The sequence below is a fragment of the Tamandua tetradactyla genome, chromosome 9, assembly GCF_023851605.1.
Source record: "Tamandua tetradactyla isolate mTamTet1 chromosome 9, mTamTet1.pri, whole genome shotgun sequence".
In the NCBI taxonomy this organism is placed as follows: Eukaryota; Metazoa; Chordata; class Mammalia; order Pilosa; family Myrmecophagidae; genus Tamandua; species Tamandua tetradactyla.
In genome coordinates, this window is record NC_135335.1 from 33,419,317 (window position 1) to 33,442,365 (window position 23,049).

The 23,049-nt window shown below is 51.4% G+C and overlaps 1 protein-coding gene across 2 annotated transcripts in view; it reads left to right on the forward strand.

The window, feature by feature from the left end:
* Positions 1–23,049, forward strand: part of FBLN2 (fibulin 2) — a 105,889-nt gene that overhangs the window by 33,806 nt on the left and 49,034 nt on the right. For both annotated transcript variants that reach the window (XM_077116416.1, XM_077116417.1), the window contains exon 2: positions 3,410–4,786. In XM_077116416.1, coding sequence (XP_076972531.1) covers positions 3,451–4,786 — 1,336 coding nt within the window. In that variant the 5' untranslated portion in view covers positions 3,410–3,450. The remainder of the gene's footprint in view (positions 1–3,409; positions 4,787–23,049) is intronic.

Below are 23,049 nucleotides of genomic sequence, written 5' to 3' on the forward strand. Positions count from 1 at the left end.
TCTTTTGAACTGAGTCTTAAAACTTTTAGGTGAGGGTGGTGGAATGTAAGTGGCCTTAGTGTTGATGAGAGTTCCTTCGCCCTTCCTTTCATTGTTTCCAATTATTAGATCTATTTCACTGAAAGCTGTGACCCAGAGAATTGGAAATGGTCTTAGCTTTTTCCTGAGCCAGCCCTCTGGTAACCCTCTGCTGCCTTCTGGAAATTCCAGGGATGTTTTCTTTCTAATGTCCAGGTTTGTTTACAGTGATTACAGGTACTAAGGCTCTGAACCCTGGTGTCTAGTATTTTTTTTTCTTTTTCTCTGGGTCGGCAGGAGCACTAAATATACGTACATGCATATATATATATGCAATTTGAATTGAGCTCTTTAGGAATTTTTTTGTTAATTTGTTATTCATACCTCATTCAGAGCTATGAAAATATATGTTGAACATGCAGACCAACACAAATAGAAATTTAGTCACACAAAAAAGCAGAAACACAGACTATCCTTTTGAGAGAGATAAATAAAGGATTGAATATCCATCATCTCATCTCATTTCTGCTCTCTTGCAGAACAACTCTAACTGCAATACAGTGTCCTTTTCTATAGATGCATCTTCAGGCCATTTCATTCCTGATTCTAAATCGGACTGATGCCAGCATATGTTACAGAAACACACTATTTCTCTGTTGTTTTTCTCATAGGCTCATAACTGAAATCTTTCCAGTTTTTTGAAATATAGCTCTAAAGGCTATATTCAGGTATGCTATTAGAATTAGAATTTCTCATTTAAAAGAATTTCCACAATCAGTAACCAATTAGGAACACTTGAACAGTATAAATGCAGTAACACAGCAACATACCTACTAACAAATTTAAACACTTAACACTTACTATATATTTAAATAACACACCAACTAATAACTAGATTGAACACACTGATTAACAATTAAACAGGCGTTAAGCACTTACTGTACCTAAGTGTACAGTTAACAGTTAAACAGATATAATTAATTTCATTAAACACTGATTAATTGTGGGGTTACTTGTTTTCCAGGTGTACATTCAGTAGACAAATTCAGGGCAGGGCCTTGAACCCAGAACAAAACGGTTCCCAGGAAACAGAAAGGTGTAGAGGTCAGAGCAAGGGGATGGTTCTGGAAGCGTGAAGTGACCCAGGTCGAGGGGATTTGAACTTCTGTACTAACTTCCTAGTCGGCTTTTATCTTTATGACCTGCTCTGGCTTTGGAACTGGAAACTGTTTCTGTCTTTGAAGCTTTTTAAGGCACCGAGGGTCTGCAGTGCTAGCAGAATAGGGAAAACCCAGTTGCCAAGCCTCTAAGAAGGAAAGACTCTAGCAGCTGCAAAAGGCTCACTTCCCATGTTTATCTGCCCTGCTGGGGCTCCAGAACCTCAGGCAGTCAGCTTCCTTGGTTCTTAGGAATCTTTGTCCCATCTGGGTCGCCAAATTGATACCGGACAAAAGCGGTGGGTTCTCTGCCTAACGAGCCCAAATGACCAATTCCTCTGGGGTTTCAGAGAGAGGAAGAGTTTGTTGCTGGGCACGAAGCAGGAGATCAGATGGCCTATTGGCCTAAAGATCTGTCTCTCTGAAGTGCATGCAGTAAGTGTGAGAGTTTTATACTATTAAGAGATGGGTAAGTTTTAGGATAATGGGCACAGTGACTCTAGATGATATAATTAGAGGTGATTTTAATTATTGCGCCTGCACAGATTGTTTGCATGCTTAGCTGCAGAACATATGTAAGAAAAAGGCAGCCTTAAAATGGTGATGGTGTAATGTTTAGTATTATAATGGGGTTAGGTCACTAATAGGTTAAGGTTTAAGCTGCTGTGCATGTCAGGCGGGCCCATTTTCGTTAGATCCAGCTTCGTTTATCAACATAGCTTGGGATTGGGGTAGGTTAGTTCTCATCTGACTCAGGGCCCTTCAGTAATAAGCGTTAGGGACACTAGGGACTGTCTTTAGTGATGATAAGACACCAAAGTTGAAAAACAGGATAAAGAGTACAAATGAGGGTCAGTCACAGGGTTTTAACAATCACAAGATAAAGGCTATATGGTTACACAATTATTATCAGAGATCAAGGCCGCTGGATTATGGTTCAGAGATTTCTGGTATTTCCCTCTGGTTCTTCTAATACACCAGCAAGTAAAAGGAATACTTATCTATATAACGACGATTCAGTAATCATAACCATCCCCTAAATCCTAACTTCATGGTTACAAAACTGGCACGGGGTTTGGGATGGTTGTGTGTTAAGGGAAAAGGGAGGAATGGAGAGGGGAGGGCAGGGACATGGCCGGGGTGTGTTCCTCAGGGCAGCTGTGACAGGAGGCTTAGGCTTTGTGACAGAAAGAAGATGGGGGGCGGATCTTCACTGGACTTGAGTGTGTGTGTGTGGAGGGGGGTATCGGGACAGCAAGATGTGCAGGAGAATTCTGGGAATGATGGTAACGTTTGCTGCTGAGGTTGAGATGGCTGGCAGGAGCATCCTCTGGGGCTGACCCAGGAGATGGGGGGTTCTCATGGGGACATTTCTGAGCCCTGGGGTCTGAGGGCTGGGCTGCAACTGGGGGGCTTGGTTGTCTGTGCCAGAGCCTGGGGCTTGTGTGGGGGTCTCTTTGGACGGTCTGTTTCTGCCCAGCATCCTGGATCACTGACCATCTTCTCAGCAGATGGCCGGGCATTGATCTGTGTTCTTTAGGGAGAGAAATTGTTCAGGTGGTTGGGTGTGCACAGGCGTGTGTGCATGCGTGAGATGAGACAGTGTGTGGGTGTGCCTGGCATGTGGGCATGGTTGTGTGTGCGAATGTCTGTCATTGCGCATGCGTGACTGTGGGGCAGGGTGTGTGAGTGACGGCGCATGTAGCATGTGCCCGACCCAGGGCATGGGAAACCCAGGGTACCCGCCTCGTGCTGGGTGTTTGCCCTGGTGAGCAAGTGTGTGCAAGAGTGTGTGTGTGAGAGCCCCAGCCGTGCGTGTGTGACTGTGGGCAGGAGGGCCTGGGGACCATATCAGAATGAAGAGGGGGAGAGGGGTGGGCATGCCACGGGGCCCCTGTGAGCAGGCATGGAGCCGTGCTGGCAGTGCCACCCATGGGCGCCCTGACGACACTGTGCTGTACCCTTGCTTATGAAAGGAGCGCACAGGTGGCCAGGCACGTGTCCGGTTTGAGCAGAGGTGGCTGGGCGTGTGTGTGTGTGTGTGTGTGTGTGTGTGTGTGGGAGCAGGAGCCGGGTGTGGGGAAGAGTGCACCGGCACACACGGGCATGCAGGTGCCTGAGGCCGGGTCCCAGCGTGTGCCCCGTGCGTGTGTGTGTGTGTGCGCGCGCCCCTGCTGCTACTGCTGACAAGCTCCCTCTCCCACTCTTGCCCCCTCCCCTCACCCCCCACTCAGGGCCTTGGAAGAGAGGGAGGTGCCCAGCTGACCGCAGGACCATGACGCTGCTCCGGGGGCCGGCGGGAGCCTGGCTGGCCCTGACCTTGACTGTGACCCTGACCGCGGGCCCACGTGGCGGCGCGGCGGCCCCGCAGCGGGACTGCACGGGCGTTGAGTGCCCGCCGCTGGAGAACTGCATTGAGGAGGCCCTGGAGCCCGGCGCCTGCTGCGCCGCGTGCGTGCAGAGGGGCTGCGCCTGCGAGGGCTACCAGTACTACGACTGCCTGCAGGGCGGCTTCGTGCGCGGCCGCGTGCCCGCCGGCCAGTCCTACTTCGTGGACTTCGGCAGCACCGAGTGCACCTGCCCGCCGGGCGGCGGCAAGATCAGCTGCCAGTTCATGCTGTGCCCGGAGCTGCCGCCCAACTGCATCGAGACCGTGGTGGTGGCCGACAGCTGCCCCCAGTGCGGCCGCATGGGCTGTGTCCACGCCGGCCGCAAGTACCCCGCCGGCCACACCGTCCACCTGCCACCCTGCAGGGCCTGCCACTGTCCCGACGCCGGCGGCAAGCTCATCTGCTACCAGCTCCCTGGCTGCGACCGAGGCTCCCAGGTCCTGCCGGCCGCCGCCGCCGCCCCTGTCGCCCCTGCCGGGAACTTCTCAGACCCGGACGAGGGCGATCCCGTGCGGTACTATGAGGACCCTTACAGCTACGACCAGGAGGTGGCCGAGGCGGAAGCAGCGGCGGCGCTGGCGGCGGAGCTGCAGGCAGGCGCGGGGGTCCCGGCCGGCCTCGGAGGCGGGAGTCAGCCTCCAGCCCCCATGCGGGTGACGCCCTGGCCGGCCGCCCTCCCCAGGCCTACGGCGGCAGCTGCCTTGGGTCCTCCAGCCCCTGCTCGGACCAAAGCACAGAGGGTGTTCGAAGACAGCAAGGAGGGAGAGGAGGAGGAGGAGGAGAAGGAGGAGGAGGAGGAGGAGGAGCCAGAGGAAGTGGCCGTCCTGGAGCAGCCAGCAGCGGGCAGCCCCACGGGGCTCGAAGGGCCACCCCCCACGGGCCCCGCCCAGCCCCCACTGCGGGTCCAGGAGGGGCAAGTGGAGGCCGTGGCCAGGCCGGAAGAGAACCTCATCCCCGATTCCCAGCCCACCGCCCGCAGCCCGGGCCAGGTGGCAGGGGCAGGCGCGGCAGGTCTTGACTTGTCCCAGGCTGTGCCGAGTGTTCCTGGGGACCCGGCCGAGCCAAGTGTCCACACTGCACTGACCACATCAACGCACAAGGCCACCCAGGGCCCCCCGACCCAGGAAGCGCCCAAGCAGCTGCAGCTTGTGTCCCGTGCCCAGGCAAAGGAGGACACAGATCCCAATTCTGTGCATTCTGTGCCCAGACGTGACCCTGAAGGTAAGACCCTCTCCCTGTTCCTCCAGGGACACTTGGCCACGGGATGAGCCACCGCAGGGGTCCCCAGGTCTCTGGCTGTGTCTGGGGGTGGGGGAGGGCTGGAGGAAGTCAGGGCAGGGCCCAAGGAGAGCCTCTTTGGGGTGTTCAGACCAGGCTCCAAGGTGTGGGGCAAAAGGCTCCAGGACAGTCTTCTCCCAGGACAAGCTGGGGTAGGAGTGGAGTGGTGGGTGAGAATGAATTTCTTGCTGCAGGAGGAGCTGGGCACGGGCACCGGCTCACCTATTAGGGTTGTGGTTGTGGATCCTTCAGGGAAACCTCAGAGCTAGGAGGTCCCTGTGGAGTGCTGAGCCCAGCAGGATCCATGGACCCCCTGGCAAGAAGTGCCAGGCTCCACAGATCTATCACATCCCCATCACATCCTCCCTGAGGGAGGCCTCTGGGCGCAGTTGCATTCTTGGTCTCCGAGGTGGCAGCAGAGGGGACATGGTCTCTTGTGAGAGCCCTTCATGAGATCCTGGTACCTTACCAGCTCTGCACCCCCTTCCAGCCTGGGATCCTGTAACACACATGCCAGCCATTGTCCCTCCTCTGCTCAGCACCTTCTATGGCTCCCACCTTCCTCAGAGTAGAAATCAAAGTCCTTATAGTGACCCCAAAGCATAGCACAGTCTGTCCCCGTGACCTCCTGACCCCTCTTCTGTCACCCTCCCTGCGTTAGCCCCACTGGCCTCGTTGCTGTTCCTTCTCCTTTCCAGGTACCCTGTCCTGCCCCAGGGCCTTTGCACTCACCCCTCCCACTTTCAGAAGTGTCCTTTTGCATGTGCTCATGGCTAGCCCTCTCCTGTCATTCAGCTCTCTGCTTGAAGCCACCTCCCCAGAGAGGCCTTCCTTAACCATATCAGCTAAAAGAGTACTCTGCCATTCTCCTCTCTGCTTGGCTTGGTTTCTCTTAGTGATATCTGACGTTATCATATATAGTTACTTGTTCACTTATTTATCATCTGTCCACCCCAGAAGAATGTCAGCACCACAAGAGTTTAGAGCAGGACTTGGCATACAGTTGGTGCTCTACAAATTTTGGATGAGTGTGTGAATGAATGAATGAATGAATGAAGCTCTGTGACTTCTCCCCTCTCTGTTGTCCCTCCTCATGCTGGTTTCCCTGCCATTCTGTGAACACTCCACACTGTCTCCCCTCCAGACCACACAGTTGCTCTCACTGCTCCCGTCATCAGTGCAGACAGCACCTCCTCCAGGAAGCCTTCCCTGAATCTCTCCTTGCCCCTGGCTTGGCTTTGGGTCTTGTTCAATCTCCCCTCGCCTCAGCTCCATTTTCTTCCTGCCTCTGCTCTGAGCATTCTCTTGGGAGTTGTTTGGTTATCTCACATGTGTGTGCCTTCACTGTACAAACCTTCATAGGGCGTTGATTGTTTGCAGTCTCCAGCAGGCCCCTGGGGAGACAGAAATGGTCTGTCCATCCCACAGGGAGGGCCTTCCAGGCCAAGAGGGTGAGACTGGGGGGCTCACACAGCCTCACAGGCCCGGACAGTTCTGCTTCTGGCCTGCTTATGGTGGGTAGGGCCACCCTCGCTGGGCACCCACGGGTTGCCAGCACCTATTTCTGTGACTCGATCCTCCCAACAAGGTGGGGAGGTGAGCTCCCCCATTCTAAGCAGGGAGAGCTGTGGTTAGTGGCTCCAGTGCCCACAGCCAGTGGTGACTGGCTGGCGCCCAGGGCAGTGGGCTTCAGGGCGGCATCACACGCCCCCCCCCCCCCTCCCCGCCCCAAGCCGGTCCTCCCAAGCCTGCATGGGGCAGACCAGCGAAATAATCGAGTGCATGCGCGGCCCTGGGAGGGCTTATGGCCTGGCTTACAGCGCTGAGTGTGGAACGTGGAGCCGTGCATTTGGGCTGCAGACTAGAGGGTTTCCAAAATAGCTGCAGCGCCCACCCTTGCCCCGCCCCTGCCTCTTGCTGCTAGAGGCCTCTCTGCCGTTCTGGGCCTTTGGAATCCCAGACAATGGCTTTGTTCTCACAAGACCTGGTTTCCTTTCTGCCCTGAGCTTGCTCAGATGGATTTTGGGTTGTGCTCCTGGGCGAGGGCTGCTGGGAGGTAGGATCCCCACACGGAGTGTCCGTATCCCATCTGGGGGCTGTCCTGGAAGAGGGCTCAGCACATGCAGAGGCCCAGGGCAGAGGTTTTAGCAGGGCGTGGGATGGCAGGTGACTGTCTTTGGACATGGAGGGATCGGAAGGCATGGAAGGAAGTGGGTTTAAATGGGACCCAAGAGTTACTCCTCCGTGACACCAACAAGGGCTGGCCAGCCGTCCATTGTCCTCCAATCCGTCCTTCCATCCTCCTGCCCACTCCACGGTCCGTCCAGTCACCCATCCCTCACGGGCCCCGGCTCCACGGCGTGTGCAGGTCAGGCACATGCTTTAATGGCCAACACTGCCTCGGTTTCTTCACCCACCTGTAGAACAGTGGAGAAGGAGAGGCCCCGCTGACTAGGGTGGCTTTGAAGATTGCAAAGTAAACTGCTCCGCGTCAACCGTTCAGCACCCAATTTCGTATTTGCTGAGTAATTAAAAATGTGAGTCCGCCCACTTATTTCTTCATCGAGTGTTTATGGGGCACCCGCTCTATGCCGGGAGCCGTGCTAGTGAGTCAGGCGGGCGCGGCCTCGCCCCTTTTGGGATCTTATGATGCAAAGCGTGCAGTGGGAAGGATGGATGATGGAACCCTGAGGGGGGGAGGCCAGAGTGCCCGATGGAGAGTTCCGACACTGCGGGGGGAGCTGTCTGGCCACCGATTGTGGTGGGAGGGCTCAGGGATGGAGGGCCTCCCGGGGTGGTGGTGGCTTTGGTCTACTGGGCTGGTAGAGCCCGAGAAGGTGTAGGCGAAGGGGCAGGAAACGACCCCCCTCCCTCAGCTAGGTTACCATGGCAACCCTGGGGCCCGGAGAAGGAGGCTCCCAGCCATTGCCCCAGGCCCGGTGCAGGCGGGAGGTCCTGTCTTTGTGCCTGAGCCTTGCCAGGGATCCAGGCTGCCACAGCTGGGCCGTCCCAGCCTCTGAGCGTGTCCAGATGTGGCCCTAATGGAAGCCACATGCACGGCCCTGGAGCTGAGAGAAGGGGGTCTGATGTCTGTGGCCACTCAATGGGCCCCGTGAGGGTGGTGTCTCCCGCTGGGCTGGCACGGTGGAGGGGACCCTGGACCGCACTCCCCCCCTCAGGCTGCCCTCCTTGGGGCAGGTTGACCCTCAGGAAGTCGGAGGGCTCTGGGAGCAGCAGGAGGCAGCCCCTCTCCTGGAAGAGGTACCCCAGAAACATGTGACAGGAAGCTGGTCCTTACTCCAGCAGGATCAGTGGGGGCCCAGGGCCTCGGAATACTTTGACATTCCAGTTAAGATGACAGGGAAACTCTTTAAGATGCAAATGACTGTTTATGTTCATTGCAAACACTATATGGCATGTCTGGTTTGTGCCAGGCCCTGTTGAAGCAACTCTGCGATTGTTAACCCTTTCAGTCCTCGCAGCCACCCTGCAAGGGAGGTATCATTGGTTTACAGGAGAGGAAAAGGAGGTTCAGAGAGCGGTGACCCGTGTCCCAGAGACCTACTTTTAGGAGGTGGGGGTGGGGTGGGGGAAGTGTGTCGTGTACTAATCAATTTCTTCATCTAACAGTCATGTTGAGGGCCCAATTTGTACCCAGACTGTCGCATATGCTGGACAAACTATGTGAACAAAACCCAGTGTAGTCCCTGCCCTTGGGCTCCTTGTGGTCGGTAGAGTCCAGTGATCACAGGGAGGTGAAGTGAAGGGGTGTGGGGCGGCCTGCAGATGGAGGCAAAAAATGCTCTGTGCAGCTGTCTATCAGGGGAGGCTTCCAGGAGGAGGTGGCACATGAGAGGAGAAGTGGAGAATGAGGGACGAGGGGAGTTCACTTGGTAAGTTGGAGCAGTGTGAAGAGAGTCAGTCCTTCAGGAGGCGGGCGCAGCACCTGCAAAGGCCCTGTGGTCACATGGAGTTTGGTGAGGTATTGAAAGGAAGCTGTGTGGCTGGGGTCAGAAGGAGCTGAGGTGGTGGGTGAGGGGATGATGGGGAGGGGCAGGTACCAGGCCCAAGCCCAGGGGATTGTGTTCATTCTTGTGATAGATTTTGGCCCTTGGTCCCCAGGGCTGTAGAGAACCGGTAAAGGTGAAATGCAGCAGGTGGCATGGTCATACTTGTGTTTCACAGAACTCCTGGGTGCAGGGAGGGGAACCCGGGGCAAGGCTCTTTCCTTCTCATCCTGCAGGCTCTGGAGTCTCCAAAAACTCCACCCCCAGGATTTCCAGGCTTTAGCTTGGGAGAGCAGGAAGGAGTGACCTACCCACATTGACCCTGTTCTCAGGGGACCCTCGTCTCTCCTCTCTAATCTTGGCCTTTGGATGTATTAAGCTTGTTGGAGTCTGAGGGTCCGTGGAAGTGGTCCAGTTTTCAGAATATGCAGGCCTGTGTCCTGCAGAACAGAATCACATCCTGGGGGAGCTAAAAGCCTCTGGGGCAAGCAGGAAGTGAAGGGGTGGTATTTTGACCTTTTTGGGGGGTGGGCTGGGGTGAAGCTGTGGCCCCTGTTTAGCAGCAGAGCCCTGAGAGGACGGCTTATGGGTGGGCTCAACCAATCTGTCCTTTTCTCACCCCTACCCCAGGGATGGGCCCCTCCAGGGAACCTACCCCCTTGGAGGTCTTGAATGACTGTCCCAGGGCTGCCTGGGGCTCTGCTGGGAGCGACTGTGGCTGGGCAGACGAGAGGCTTGGGTTTCCCACCAACCTGCTCTGTGCCCCTCATCCCGGTTTCCCACCAGCCCCCTCTGTACCCCTGGTCTTGGGTTTCCCACCAGCCTCCGGCGCCCCCGGTCTGGAGTGAATCCTCCTGCCCCACGCACTGGACTGCAGAGTGGCTTAGATGGCGTGCGGGCCAGAGTACAGGTCTTGGGTGTGTGCAGCCACACCCCCTCGCTGCATGAGTGGCCAGTGGCATCGACCTCTGTGCCTCAGTTTCTCATCAGCGTGGCGGCCTGAAAGTCCTGAGCACTCAGGGTTGCTGTGAGAACGCTCCACGGTGGCCCCAGCCCAGCGCCGGGAGCAGGGCCGGGCAGGGAACAAGCCCGCCGCCATTAGAGCCCCTCTGCCCCCAGCTGCGCTGCACCAGCGGCCCTGCCACCTGCCACCAGCCGCATGTGAGCTTCTGTGAAACGCACTAACGAGGGACAAGGGTTAGAATTTGTTGCAGTCGTTTATGAATCAGAAGACTTCCTATGAAGCCCAGCTTTCTGGTTTTGGTTGGACAGTTGGAAGATGGGTTGGCGGGGATGCTGGGCAGAGGCTGCCCCCGCAGTTGTGCTGCGGCAACCCCCCCTCCCCAGGCCGGCTCTCTTGACTTGCTTTTATTGTCTCCCTGCCCCGGTTGGCAGCTGGGTTCGGATCTTCTCCTAGGAGGGCACTTGCAGCAGCACAGAATCTCACCCTGTGGCGTCCTTGGAAGAAGGAGTTTGTGGGGCAGGGGGGCCCCGTTGCATGGTGCTTTTCTGAAAGTCACAGTAGAGCTGGACAGGGCGTCAGAACCTCAGGGGCTCCTCTGGGGCCTGGAAGCAGAAGTGGGTCTTGGTGGCTGTAACTGGGTTTCGCCTGCATGTGTCAGTGCATTTCGATGACCACTGCCACAGAACGAGAGCCCTGGGCCAACCCCCAGGAAAGTGGTGGTTTCTCAATATCTAAACCAATTCTGTAATTGCTTTCTTTTAGCAACTTTAGTGAGATATTATTTGCCTATCATGAAATTCTCCCATTTGAAGTGTGCAGTTCACAGAGTCATGCAAACGTCACCAAAAAACATCTGCTCTTAGAACATTTTCATCACCATTGAGTGCTCATTCCTCATTGCCCTCCCCCCAGTCCCTCCCCCCAGTCCCTGGCAACCGTTCGTCTGCTTCTGTCTCAATGGATTTGTGTATTTTGGACATTTCCTATAGTTGGGATCATATAGTACGTGGTGCTTTGTGGTTGGCTTCTTTCATTTAGCATGATGTTTTCAAGGTTCCTTGATGTAGTGGCCTGTCCCGGAATGCCATGTCTTATTGCTGCCGAGTGTCCTATTGTGGGGCTGTGCTCCACTCGGCGCGCCCATTCATCATTGGACACTTGGATTATTTGCACTTTTTGGATATTCTGAATCACGCCGCTGTGAACATTTGTGTACGGGTTTTGTGTGAATGTGTGTTTTCATTTCTCCTGGGCATTTACCTAGGAGTGGAGTCTCCGGCTCATTTGGTAAACCTCACACCCTTCTTTATTAGAGAAATTGCCCCTGTTTTCCAAAGCGGCTGCACCATTTTACAATCCCACCTGCAGAGTGTGAGGTTCCAGTGTCTGCTCAGACTGGCCAACACCTGCCATTGTCTCCCTTCGTGCAGCACACATTACGGTGGGTGTGAAGTGCTATCCCATTGTGGTTAGATTCATATTCCCCTGATGACGAATGCGTTTTTCTATGAGCTTACTTTAGAAAGTTCTAGAAAGCACATGATTATGCACAAGCATTCCGTTAGCCATCAGTGTGATGACATCATCACGTTGCTATGTAGCCCCTTGAAGACTCCACTGTACACTCTTGCTCATGGGACAATGAGCATGAAAAAGGCAGCTAATGTCTTAGTGTTATTATGAAAATAATTTGGGGCCCAGGACCACACTTGAGAACAGGTGGCCAATAGAAATGCAGGCATGTTGGTGGGTACCCATGTTTTTCTCCCTACAAATACTTGCATATCATGCACACCGTTCTGATGCAGGCATGTCGGTGGGTACACGTATTTTTCTCCCTACAAATGCTAGCATATCATGCACACCGTTTCTGATGCTTTTTCAACTAACAATGTCTCTTGCCGTCTTTCTCCTCTCGGTCCATGGTGGCTCCTTTATTCTGTCTGATGGCTGCACAGTGCTCCAGTGTTTGCATGTCCCAGGTTTAATTTACCTGTTCCCTGCTGATGTGTTTTCTAGTCTTTTCCATTAAAAATGGATTGCTGTAGCGAACAGCACTGAGCATGCATCGTCAGGCCACACCTCAGTGTGGAATCCCTGGGTGGACATCCACGGGGCATCGCTTTGTCTTTTCCTTGGTACGCTTTTGATTGGATTGGGACCTGCAGAAAATGTACCTATTGGGAGTGTCCAACTCAAGAAATATGCACAAATAAACTCACCTTAATCACCAGCACCCCAGATCTAGCAATGGAACCGGGTAGCCGCTCCAGAGAGTCCCTTTTGTGCCCCCTTTTGATCACTACTGCCCCTTCCCTGGGAACCGCTGCCCTGATTTCCAATGCCAGAGATGAGTTTTCCATGTTCTTAAACAGTGATAAAAGGAACCATGTAGTGTGAACTCTTTTATTTTGTCTTCTTTCTGGCTCAGCCAAATGTTTTCGAGGTTGACCATGTCAGAGTTGGGTGTTTCGTTGCAGAGAAGTGCTCCGTTGCTCATTTCTCCTATACGAGTGTGCGGTTGTTGCCGGGTTGGCCATCGTGAAGAGCATGGCTCTATATTCGGTGACCACATACACGCATGTCTGTGGGGCGGAAGGGTTGGCTCACCGGTGCAGACATACCTCGGTGATATCACAGGTTCAGTTCCCGTCCACTGCCACAAAGTGACCAGTGCAAGACAGCAACGCACATGAATTTTTGGTTATGTTTACACTCTACTATAGTCCATTAAGTGTGTGATAGCATTATGTTGGAAAAAAAAAACAAGGTACATGGCCTTCATTAAAATGTGGCACGGAGACACAAAGTAAGCGCATGCCGTCGGAAAAAGTGGTGCCAATAGATAGCACAGATGTTAACTTTGTAAAGAAACGCAGTCTCTGTAAAGTGCAGGAAAGTGAGGTCTGCCTGTACTCAGCTTTTGGAGACACAGGATGTACGTTTATAATCCTCGTAGATGTAGCCAGTTTATCCTCTTAGGGGGAGGGCCAGTTTTTACTCACCCTGACAATACAGGAGCATACCTGTTTCTCCACTTTGATCATTCACAAGTATTTATCGAGAGCCTGCTTTGCTGTTACAGGTGCCAGGGATACAATAATGAATGAAACAGCCACAGTCCCCTTCCCTCGTGGAGGGAGCAATAAATAAAATGAATAATTAAAATTATGGTAGGTTAGAGTGTGGTAAGTGTGGAGGACAGGATCAATCAGTGTGCTATAAAATGTTCTAAACTTTCCTTATCAGAGAAGAGAAAAGGCATCTTGCAGGGGTTTAATTTACGCATGTGTATACGTGCTTTATTTTTCATCCCCCTTGCCTAGCAGGTCTCACCAGCTGTGTCATTTTTTTTGCCATTCTCACCAGACCTTGGCTACTGTATAGTTGTCTATTATTACAGTACTGTGGAGTAACAAACAACCGCAAAACCTCTGCAATGCACAGCAATAAGCCTCTGTCCTTGCTCTGAGTCCACGGGCCAGCTGGGCGGTCCTGCTGATCTGGGTCAGGTGCCGAGATGTCAGCTGGGCTCACGCCCGTGTCAGCTGGTGGCTCAGCAGGTGGCTGGCTGATCTGGGATGGCCTTATCTGGGACGGTTCGTCTCTGCTCCACATGCTCTCTCAGCCCCCAGCAGGTCAGCCCATGGAACCACAGCTTGTTCTCGTGGCTGGATTCTTAAGTTTAGGCGTGGAACCAATGAAACTATCACTTCTGCCATGTTCTGTGGCCCAGAGCCAATCAGGAGGGCATCCCAGATTCATGGGGTGGAGAAGGAGACGCTGCAGCTTGATGGGAGGAGCCCAAAGTCTCCTTGTAGAGAGTGTGGGCAAAGAAATGGGAGGAGAATTGGGGTGACCCAGGCAGGCAGTTCACCACCATCTCCTAAGCACTGAGCCCCAGGCCCCCGCCAGGTGCTTCACTGGCATCAACCTTGCAACAAAGAGATTTGCGAGTCCCTTCTCAAAAGGAGGAGAAATAAAATGACTGGCCTGTGGCCCAGCAGTGAAGGAGTCATGAGCGGCTCTGAACCCTGGTCTGTTGGTGCCTAAGGCATCTCTGGCTCTCATGCTTGGCTCCTTAGTTAGACCCGATCTAAAGCTCCTCAGATTTGAGGCTGGCTCTGTCCCTCACTAGGCGTGTGACTTTAAACAAACCTGCTTAACTGCCCTGGGCCTCAGTTTTCCCATCTGTAGATTGGGCTCCCAGAGCCGTGATCTCTGTTGTGTTGGGCACCTGATGGTGGGTCTGTCCATTGTCCCTCAAGTCCCTGTGGGCTCTGGTGGGTGGGTGTTGGTCTCTGAGCTCTGGGCTGCTTCCCATTCACACGCCCAGGCTGAGGCAGCAAGTAGGGCTCTTTCCAGGCCTGGGAAGCCTCAGCCTCCTCCCCCTGAGCCTGTAGGAATCGTAGGTGCCACAGGTGGTTGGAGATTAGAGGTCTGTGCTGCAGGCTTTCCTGGGCGGTAGTGTCTGCATTGTCTGTTTACCAGCCCCCACCTCCAAGCTGGGCCAGCACTGTGTGGGCCCCAGTTGCTTTGTCCTGCAGCGTCTGGCCCTTTGAGTGGGAAGCTTGTGCCTGGAGGTGGGCTTCCCATGGGCTGAGGCTCTGCTGGGACATCCCACTCCTGAGACCTCTCCGGAGTTCCCATGCTGGGAAAGTGGGCTTGGGACCTAGTGGTACTGAGAATGAGTCCAGTAGTGTCCTCAGAGAGTCCTGGGTGTGAATCCTGCTTGTGCCACCCCCTAGCTGTGTGACCTCAGGCAAGCAACACGCCCTCTCTGAGCCTCTGCTGCTGCCTCTATAAGAAGGAGAGCATAATTTCTGCCTCCAGGGTTCTGAGATTAGTGAGTGGGATAGTGTAAGCCAGCACCGAGCAGCTGCTCGATACCACGAGTCCCCTTCTCTCCCCTGCCCAAAGATTTGTGTCTTTGTTTAAGGGGACAGATGTGTGACTTTTCTGGTGGCTGTAAGCCGTTGCCCCTGGCAAAAGAGTCCAAGAGACCAGGGCCAGTGAGTTTGGGTGGGAGATGTTCAGCTGCTCGCTTTCTGCTCCACCCCACCCCTGGTGACCTCCATTCCAGCCGCCCCCAGGTGTGCGGGGGATGCTTCTTGGCCGGCTGTCCCCTCCCCACCCCGACGCTCTTGTATCAGCTTCTGCCAACTGAGTCAGCATATGCTGGAGCCATGTGGCCTTTTCTCCCGTGGTGCAGCTGGGCTGTGAGACTAACATCCCCAGGAAGAAGAGGGGAGAGGAGGGGGCACGGTCTCATTGAGTCTGCAGCTTCTACTGGGCGCAGGCTTGCCTGTCTTCTCCTTCAACTCCCATAGTATTGACCAGCATCGGTGGGGCCTTTATCATGTGCTCACGGCTTGGCCTGCACAGGCTTACTCAGTCTTCACCACACCCATTTTATAGACGGAGTGACTGAGGCACACTGTCTGAGGTCACTGAGGCCAAGGAAGCAGGTGTTTACCCACCACCCACCTCTCCCTGAGTTGGCCCATCCACCCGGTAGGAGGAAGTGTTTCCCCTTGTCAGCTGAGCAAGATCTACACGGGTCCAAGGGCAGACCTCAGACTCAGCCCTGGAACCTTCTGGAATCTGTACAGTGTGGTGAGGGTCTGGCAGAGGCTGCAGGGAGCCTGCGTGGGCACAGAGCACCCCAGAATCTGAGAGATAAAGAGAGAAAAGCTTGTCTTGCTTCCAGCCCTCACCCTCTGATCCATTCACTCATCTGTGATACACGAAGTGGCCTCGTGCTTGGGACCAGTGCCTGCGGGGTCCCGGGGTGCATGTGCAGAGGGGATCCCCTCAACTCCGAAAAACCCAGATGTGACAGGTGAGGCAGCTTACGGAAAGTGGAGCGAGCGGCTGGCAGGTGGGAGGACTGTGGGCGAGCCAGGCCACTGCCTTGAGTCCCGGGCAGCTGCCGCCTAGCCCCCGTCACTACTCTGGGGTCGTGGAGGCCTGGGATAACCTCAGACTTAGCATTTTCCAAAAGAGGCCTCAGATCTGGAATGCTACATGGAAACGCCCAATCTGTAAATGTTGATAACTAATTTAGATCTCTATAAAGCACTAACAAAGCAAGCAGCTGGCCCAGCTTGAATTCACGGAGCATCAAATTCCCCCATCCCCCCACCCCATATTATGCATCTACATATAATACAACTACAGCCTGGCGGAGAGACTGCTAAGGAGCTGACTGAAGGCACAGCTCAGAGGGTGGGGTCCCAGGGGTCCTGACTCAAAGCCCAGGGCTCTTTCCTCCCAGACCACCCATCTCAGTCCAAAGTAGGTGGCACATTCAAAGGGCAAGTGAAGGGTGTTTAATAAAGAGCATCTGCCCAGGGTGAGGGCAGAGTTGAGGGGACGGTGCAGCAACTGGGTGGGCAGCAGCGAGGCCTGTTATGCACCAGGCCTGGAGGGGTGGGGCAGGGGCAGCTAACAGGAGCCCGGCCAGAGCTGAGGCTGTGGGAGGGGGTCGCAGCCTTAGGTGGAGGGACCTGGCAATGCTGTCCTTCTGGTTGACCTCCCTCATCCAGGAGCAGGGCCGAGTGGCCGGAAGGCAGGCCTGGGACGGAGGGGAGCAGAGAGCAGACGTGGGTACGTGTTGAGCTTGCAGGCGCAGGTGGGTGAGGGGCGCGGGGAGGCACCCAGCCACCAGCTCTCCAGACTTACATCGCGGGAAGTGGGCGAGGTGTCCTCGCAGCTTCTCTCCGGAGGTGTTAAAATGAGTCTTGTGACGGGCCGGTGGAGATGCCGCCTGGACAGTGGGGTGTTCGAGTCTGGGGCTTGGGGCAGAGGTCTGGGCTGGAGGTAGAGACCTGATGAGAGAATATCTGTGCTTCTGTTCCTTCCCTGTGAGGTTGTCCTTGACTTGGAAGCTGGTGGGGGGTGAGTGTCTGAGGAGTGTGTCACTGCATGGATGGAGGAGCAGGAAGGCCAAGGGTCTTGCCTGGGGCGGCCCAGGCAGGGAGAGGCAGAGCGGGCTCTGGAGCTGGTTGTCTGGTTTTCTAGCTCCATGCTTCTGCCAACAGCCAGCCATAGTCCCTGGCCGGAAGTGTTGTCCCCCCTGGGGTGGGGGCTGGGAGCACGCTGACCTGGTCTCTTTATCAGTTTCTGGTTGTTTCTTTTTTGACTAGTCAGAGGCACCAGTTACTCTGCAGGCTGGAGAAGGAGTGGGACAAAGGATGGAATGCATTCAGGTGGCGGTGGGGTGGGGGGAAAAGGATGGATGCATTTTGGTGGAGGGGGGAGAAAGGATGGATGCATTTTGGTGATGGGGAGAAAGGATGGATGCATTTTGGTGGGGAGGAGAAAGGGTGGATGCATTTTGGTGGGGAGGAGAAAGGATGGATGGATGCATTTTGGTGGGTAGGGGAGAAAGGATGGATGCATTTTGGTGGGTAGGGGAGAAAGGATGGATGCATTTTGGTGGGGAGAAGAAAGGATGGATGCATTTTGGTGGGGAGGAGAAAGGATGGATGCATTTTGGTGGGGAGGAGAAAGGATGAATAGATGCAGTTTGGTGGGGGTGGGGGGAGGGTTGGGGTGGTGAAGAGATCCGATTGTCCAGTACCTGGTCAAGGGCAAGCAAGGGCAAACCTAGTGGGGCTGTGTGTGAGTGAAGGGAGCAGCAGAAATGGAAATCTGCAGGAGAAATGCCGAGAGTTTGCATTTGGAAGGGCCCCAGCCTCAGCCCCGGGGTTTCCCACTGTGGAACACTGGGCCTGGAGACCAAGCTCACCAACCTATAGCACAGAGACTCTTAGCCAGGGCTGCCCTCTGCCCTCTCCTGTCCCGGCGTTGCCTCGTCTGCCCAGTGCTCCCACATCGCCTGGCTGCTTCTTGGTCAGGCAGGATTTCTGGGTAAACACCTCCCAGCCCCCTCGGTCACCTGGGACTTGGCAGGAAGTCGTGCTGGACAGTGCTGGTCCCCACTTCCCGTCTGCCTCTAAGAGAAAAAACATGTCTCTCTCTCTTTTTTTTTTTTTGTTTTTGTGTGTGACTTTGTGTATGTGTGTATATTTTTAAAAGATCAATCACTATTTATTGAGGTCAAGATACAAAGCTATGTTTATAGCTCTTTTATAGTATGTGCTGGCCCGGGTAAACTAAAATTGCCTTGTAGTTAAACATCATTAAACAGTGTGCATGTATAATAGACTGGTAATTAAACTAAACCATCTTGAAAGAGCAATAAAATAGAATGGAGTCATTTATAAGATTCATCTATAAACAATACTTTCAAAATACTGTCCCAAGAACTGGAGTCCCATCTGACTTCATTTTCAGCAAAACTATAATTTCTTAAGTAGTAGCGGTTTCTTAAACTAATAGTGGAGAGAACATTCAAAATTCTTTATGAGGGGAGACAGAAAAAGTCCCAGTGTCCTGGTAAAGTTCTAGAAGTCCAAAGGGTTGGTTTGCTGGAGGTTTGAATTATTCTTGAAGGCTGTGAAGGTGGCTGGAGAACCAGCACAGGGGGCTAGGAGGGCCCATAGAGATTTCCTGCAAGGTGATGAGGAAAGGAGTAGGTCCTGGGGCCAGAGTGAGCCCCAGCTTGGAAGAGCAGGTGAGGGAACATACCTTGTAGCCCGGGGGGAGCCTGGGAGAGGGAGAGACAGATCGCCTCTTGAACAAAGGCCCGCCCATCAGTGAGAGGTCACATGGCAGTCAGCTGTTGGCCACATGCTCTGTTTGGAAAATATGCTTGTGATTGTCTGATTCTGGAATGATCTTCCAGCAACTGGATCATTTGACTTGAGCCATCCAGTGCTTGTGCTCCAAGAGTTGGGATTGATCCATACCCCCTTCCCCAACAAAGGACATGTTCAGGTCCCAACCCCTGGTCCTGTGGGTGTGAACCCATTTGTAAACCGGACTTCAAAGATGTTATTAGTTAAGGCGTTCCCAAACTGAGAGAAGGTGGCCTTCATCCAATATGGCTGAAGTCCTTTTAAGCGGAGGAAATTGGATACAGAAAGAGAAGCCATGGAGAACAGCCAGAGGCTGTAAGTCAACGGAACCCAGAAGAGAAAGAAGATACAGTTGTGTGCGTTGCCATGTGATGGGAAAGCCAAGGGACCACAGAGACTTCCGGCCAGTTAGAAGATTCCAATCTGGGAGGAAGGAAGCCTTCTAGTCTCTGAAACTGTGAGCCAATAAATTCCTGTTGCTAAGCCAACCCATGGCATGGTACTTGTTTTAGCAGTTGGAAAACTAATACAATTCGGATCTCTTGCTCTTTGATCCATTCTTGTTCTTGGAAAATTATTTCCTCCCAGTGATGGAGTTGGTTTCATTCAGCCTTTTAGTTTTCCTCTAGATTCCAAATTTCTGGTGGCACTTAGAAAGAGGGTGATGTTCTCTAAAAATGTTGCCAAGTTTGCACATTTCTTCCAAACAGAGCTAAGTTTGTCATGGATTTCTATAATTCTGAATTAGGGAAGCATGTGTTTTGGGCAAGCTCTGCTTTTCCCTTTTTGCTTAGACTCGACTTCTAATTGATTTGTTGACCCATTAAAATGCCAATGACAGGTGCACATGCCACCAGCTTCCTGTAAGGCCATTGGAGGGTGGGGCTCCTTCATAAGTCGTCGGAATGCTTGGCCACCATCACCCAAAGCTTTCCAGTGACCAGCCCGAAGCCAAGCTCTGGGGTCTCACAGCCCCTCTGCATTGTCAAAGCCCACCCTAGTGCTCCCTCTGGTTTGCCAGCCACAGCAAACCCAACATCCTTGGGTCCCAACTGGGACAAAACCCTCTGTGGAGCTGGCCGAGGTGGGAGGGGGCTGAGTGAAGAATTCTTACTCCATTATTGTCCAGTGCTCCCTCTTCTTTCTCTGTCTATTGAGAAATACATGTGTGTGGGTACATGGAAACCATTCCAGTCTTTTAACTCTAAAAAATAGACATTTCCCTATATTACCACATAACATGATCCTACAACTAGCACAGTTAGTAATTCTCTAATGCTAACACTCATAGTTCTCCACTTGTCCTCAGAACGAATTGTATAGCTGGTCTTTTAGAAGTAATATCTAGTCAAGGAAGATTAGGTATGATTTGGTTTATTTTTGCTTGTCTTGTCTCCCAAGTTTCCTTCTTTCTAAAAGTTTGTATTGAAATATAAACAACATCCTCTTGAGGGTCTATTAATCAAGATCGAAATAACTTTTGTATTGAAATATAATATATATACACTAAAGCAACTAGCCTTAAGAGAACAGCTCAATGAATCTTTCTAAAGGTGTATGCCCCAGTGACACCACCCAAATCAAGTTACAAAATATTTTGAGCACTCCAGAATTTTTCATGGTGCCTCTTTATCATCTGGTTCCACGTCTCCCTCCCCCCAACCAAAAACCACTTTTTTTTTTTTAAACCACTGTTTTGATGTTTATCACCATCTGTTGATTTTGCCTATCCTTGAATTTATTACATATGAAGGGTACCATACAATATGAATTTCTTTGTTTGCCTTTTTTAGCTCAAGGTAACGTGCTAGACATGCATCCTTGTCGTCACATGTGGCAGTAGCTCATCTTTTTTTTTTTTTTAATTCTCTTTGTTATTCCATTGTATGAATCATTCGTAGCTATCTTTATCTCTTCCGATGTTGATGGACATTTGGCTTGCTTTCAGGTTTTGGCCATGGTGAATGCAGGTGCTTGGATGTATCTTTTGGAAGACAGGCGTACATTTCTGTTGGATGTATTCCTAGGGGTGGAATTGCTGCATCACAGGATACGTTTAGCCTTCGCTGATGTGGCCAAACAGTTTTCCAAAGCATATTACTCATTTTATCCCCACCAGCCATCAGTGAGAGTTTTTATTTTCTCCATGTCTTTGCCAGCCCTAGGTGTTGTGATTCATTTCCATTTGAACCAGTTGGGTGGCTGTGTGGCAATATCTTAGTAGGGTTTTAATTTTCATGCCCTGCTAAGTAATGATAAGCACATTATCATATTATTACTGGCCACTTTTTGATCGTTGGGCCTTTTTTTTTACATGGGCAGGCACCGGGAATCGAACCCGGGTCCTCTGGCATGGCAGGCGAGCATTCTTGTCTGCTGAGCCACCATGGCCCGCCCTGGGCCGTATTTTTGAATGGATTGTCAGGGTTTTATAGATTTGTAGGGGTTCTTGATATATTCTAGTGTTGAGCCCTTTGTCAAACTCCTTGCTTTCAGTGACTTGACTTTCCACTCTCTTAATGATGTTTTCTGATGAACGCATTGCAAATGCTGTCTTCTGATCAACCCAGGTTTTCAATTTTAATGAAGTTCAATGTATTAATCTTTACCTTTGTGTGAGCACGTTTTGTATCCTGTTTAAGAAATCATGTTCACCCTAAGACAATAAAGATATTTCCCTATGTTATAAGCTAGACATTTTATTGTTTTACTGTTCACATTTACATCTTTAGTCCATCTGAGATTTGTTTCTGTGTATGGTGTAAGTAGGAGCCAAACTTTATTTTTTGCCCAATGGCTTTTCAGTTGGCCCAGTGCCATTTATTGAAAAGGCCATCTTCCCCCCACATCGTTCCCTTTGTCAGGTATCACCCGACTGCATATGTGTCGATCTATTTCTGTGCTCTCTTTTATTTTTACTTTTTTAATTTTAATGCAATTTTGTTGATATATATTCACATACCATGCAATCATCCAAAGTGTACAGTCAGTGGCTCACAGTGCCATCATATAGCTGTGCATTTATCACAATTCTTTTTTTTTCTTTTTCATGAAAAATAGCGTATATACAAAAGAGCAATACATTTCAAAGCACACCAAAAAAATTAGTTGTAGGACAGATTTCAGAGTTTTGTATGGGTTTCAATTCCACAATTTTAGGTTTTTACTTCTAGCTGCTCTCAGGTACTGGAAACCAAAGAAATCAGTATAATGATTCAGCAATCATACTCATTTGTTAAACCCTACTTTCTCTGTATAACTCCATCCTCACCTTTGAACTTTCTCCCACTCTTTAGGGTTATTTGGGCTGTGCCCATTCTAACTTTTTCATGTTGGAAGGGGGTGTCAATATTATGGAATAGGGGAATGGAACTAGTTGATGTTTATGTGTGCTCTTTTCTGTTCCATTTTTTATCTGTCTATCTTTGCACCAGTATCACCCTGACTTCATTTCAGTAACTTTTTTTTTTTTTTAATATGTGGTAGTAGAACTTTTCCAGCTTTGCTCTTCTTTTTCAAGATTGTTTTGGATATTCTCGGTCCTTTGAGTTTCTGTGTAAATTTAGAATCACCTGGTGAATTTCTCTTTTTTCAAAAATCCTGCTAACATTTTGAGTGGTATTGTATTGAATCTGCAGATGACTCTTGGAAGAATTGGCTTAAGAATGCAAATATCTTAACGATACAAATATCTTAACGATATTAAGTTTTCCAATCCGTGCATGTGGTATATCCTTCCATTTCTTTAGGTCTTTAATGTCTTTTAGCAGTGTTTTGTAATTGTTAGTTTGAAATCTTGCATATCTTCAATTAGATTTATTCCTAGTTATTAGATGTCTTTGATACTATTGCAAATTGTATTGATTTTAACATTTTATTTCCTACTTATTCGTGGCAGGTATTTAGAAATGTGTTTGACTTTTGTATGTTTACCTTGTATCTAGCAACTCTATGTTCATACTTAGTTTTAAAAAAAAACTTTAAAATTTTGGATTAATATTCTATTTACAGAAAAATTGCAATGATAGTACAGAGGGTTCCTATGTACCCCTGACCCAAGTTCCCACGCTGTTAACATCTTACGTTTCCATGGTACGTTGGTCAAATCTAAGAAGCTAACATTGGTTTGTTAACTCAACTCCAGACTTTATTTGGATTTCACCAGCTTTTTTTCCATTAATGTCCTTTTCCTGTCCCAGAATCTGGTCTGGCATACCAAATTGCTTTTGGTTGTCATGTCTTTTTAGTCTCCTCTGGATGGTAACCTTTCCTCAGTCTTTCCTCGTTGAGGGTGATGGATGGTTTTGGGGGGCACCCGTCAGGTATTTTGAGTTCCTCCATTTTGGTTTGTCTGATGTTTTCTCATGATTAGCCTGGAGTCGTGGGCTTGGGGAGAGACCAGCCCAGAGATGGAGTGCTTTCTCATCCCGTCATACCAGGGGCTGCCTGACACGCACGTGGCGATACCAATTTTGGTCTCTCAGTGAAGGCAGTGTTTACCGGATTTCTCCATTGGAAAATTACCATTTT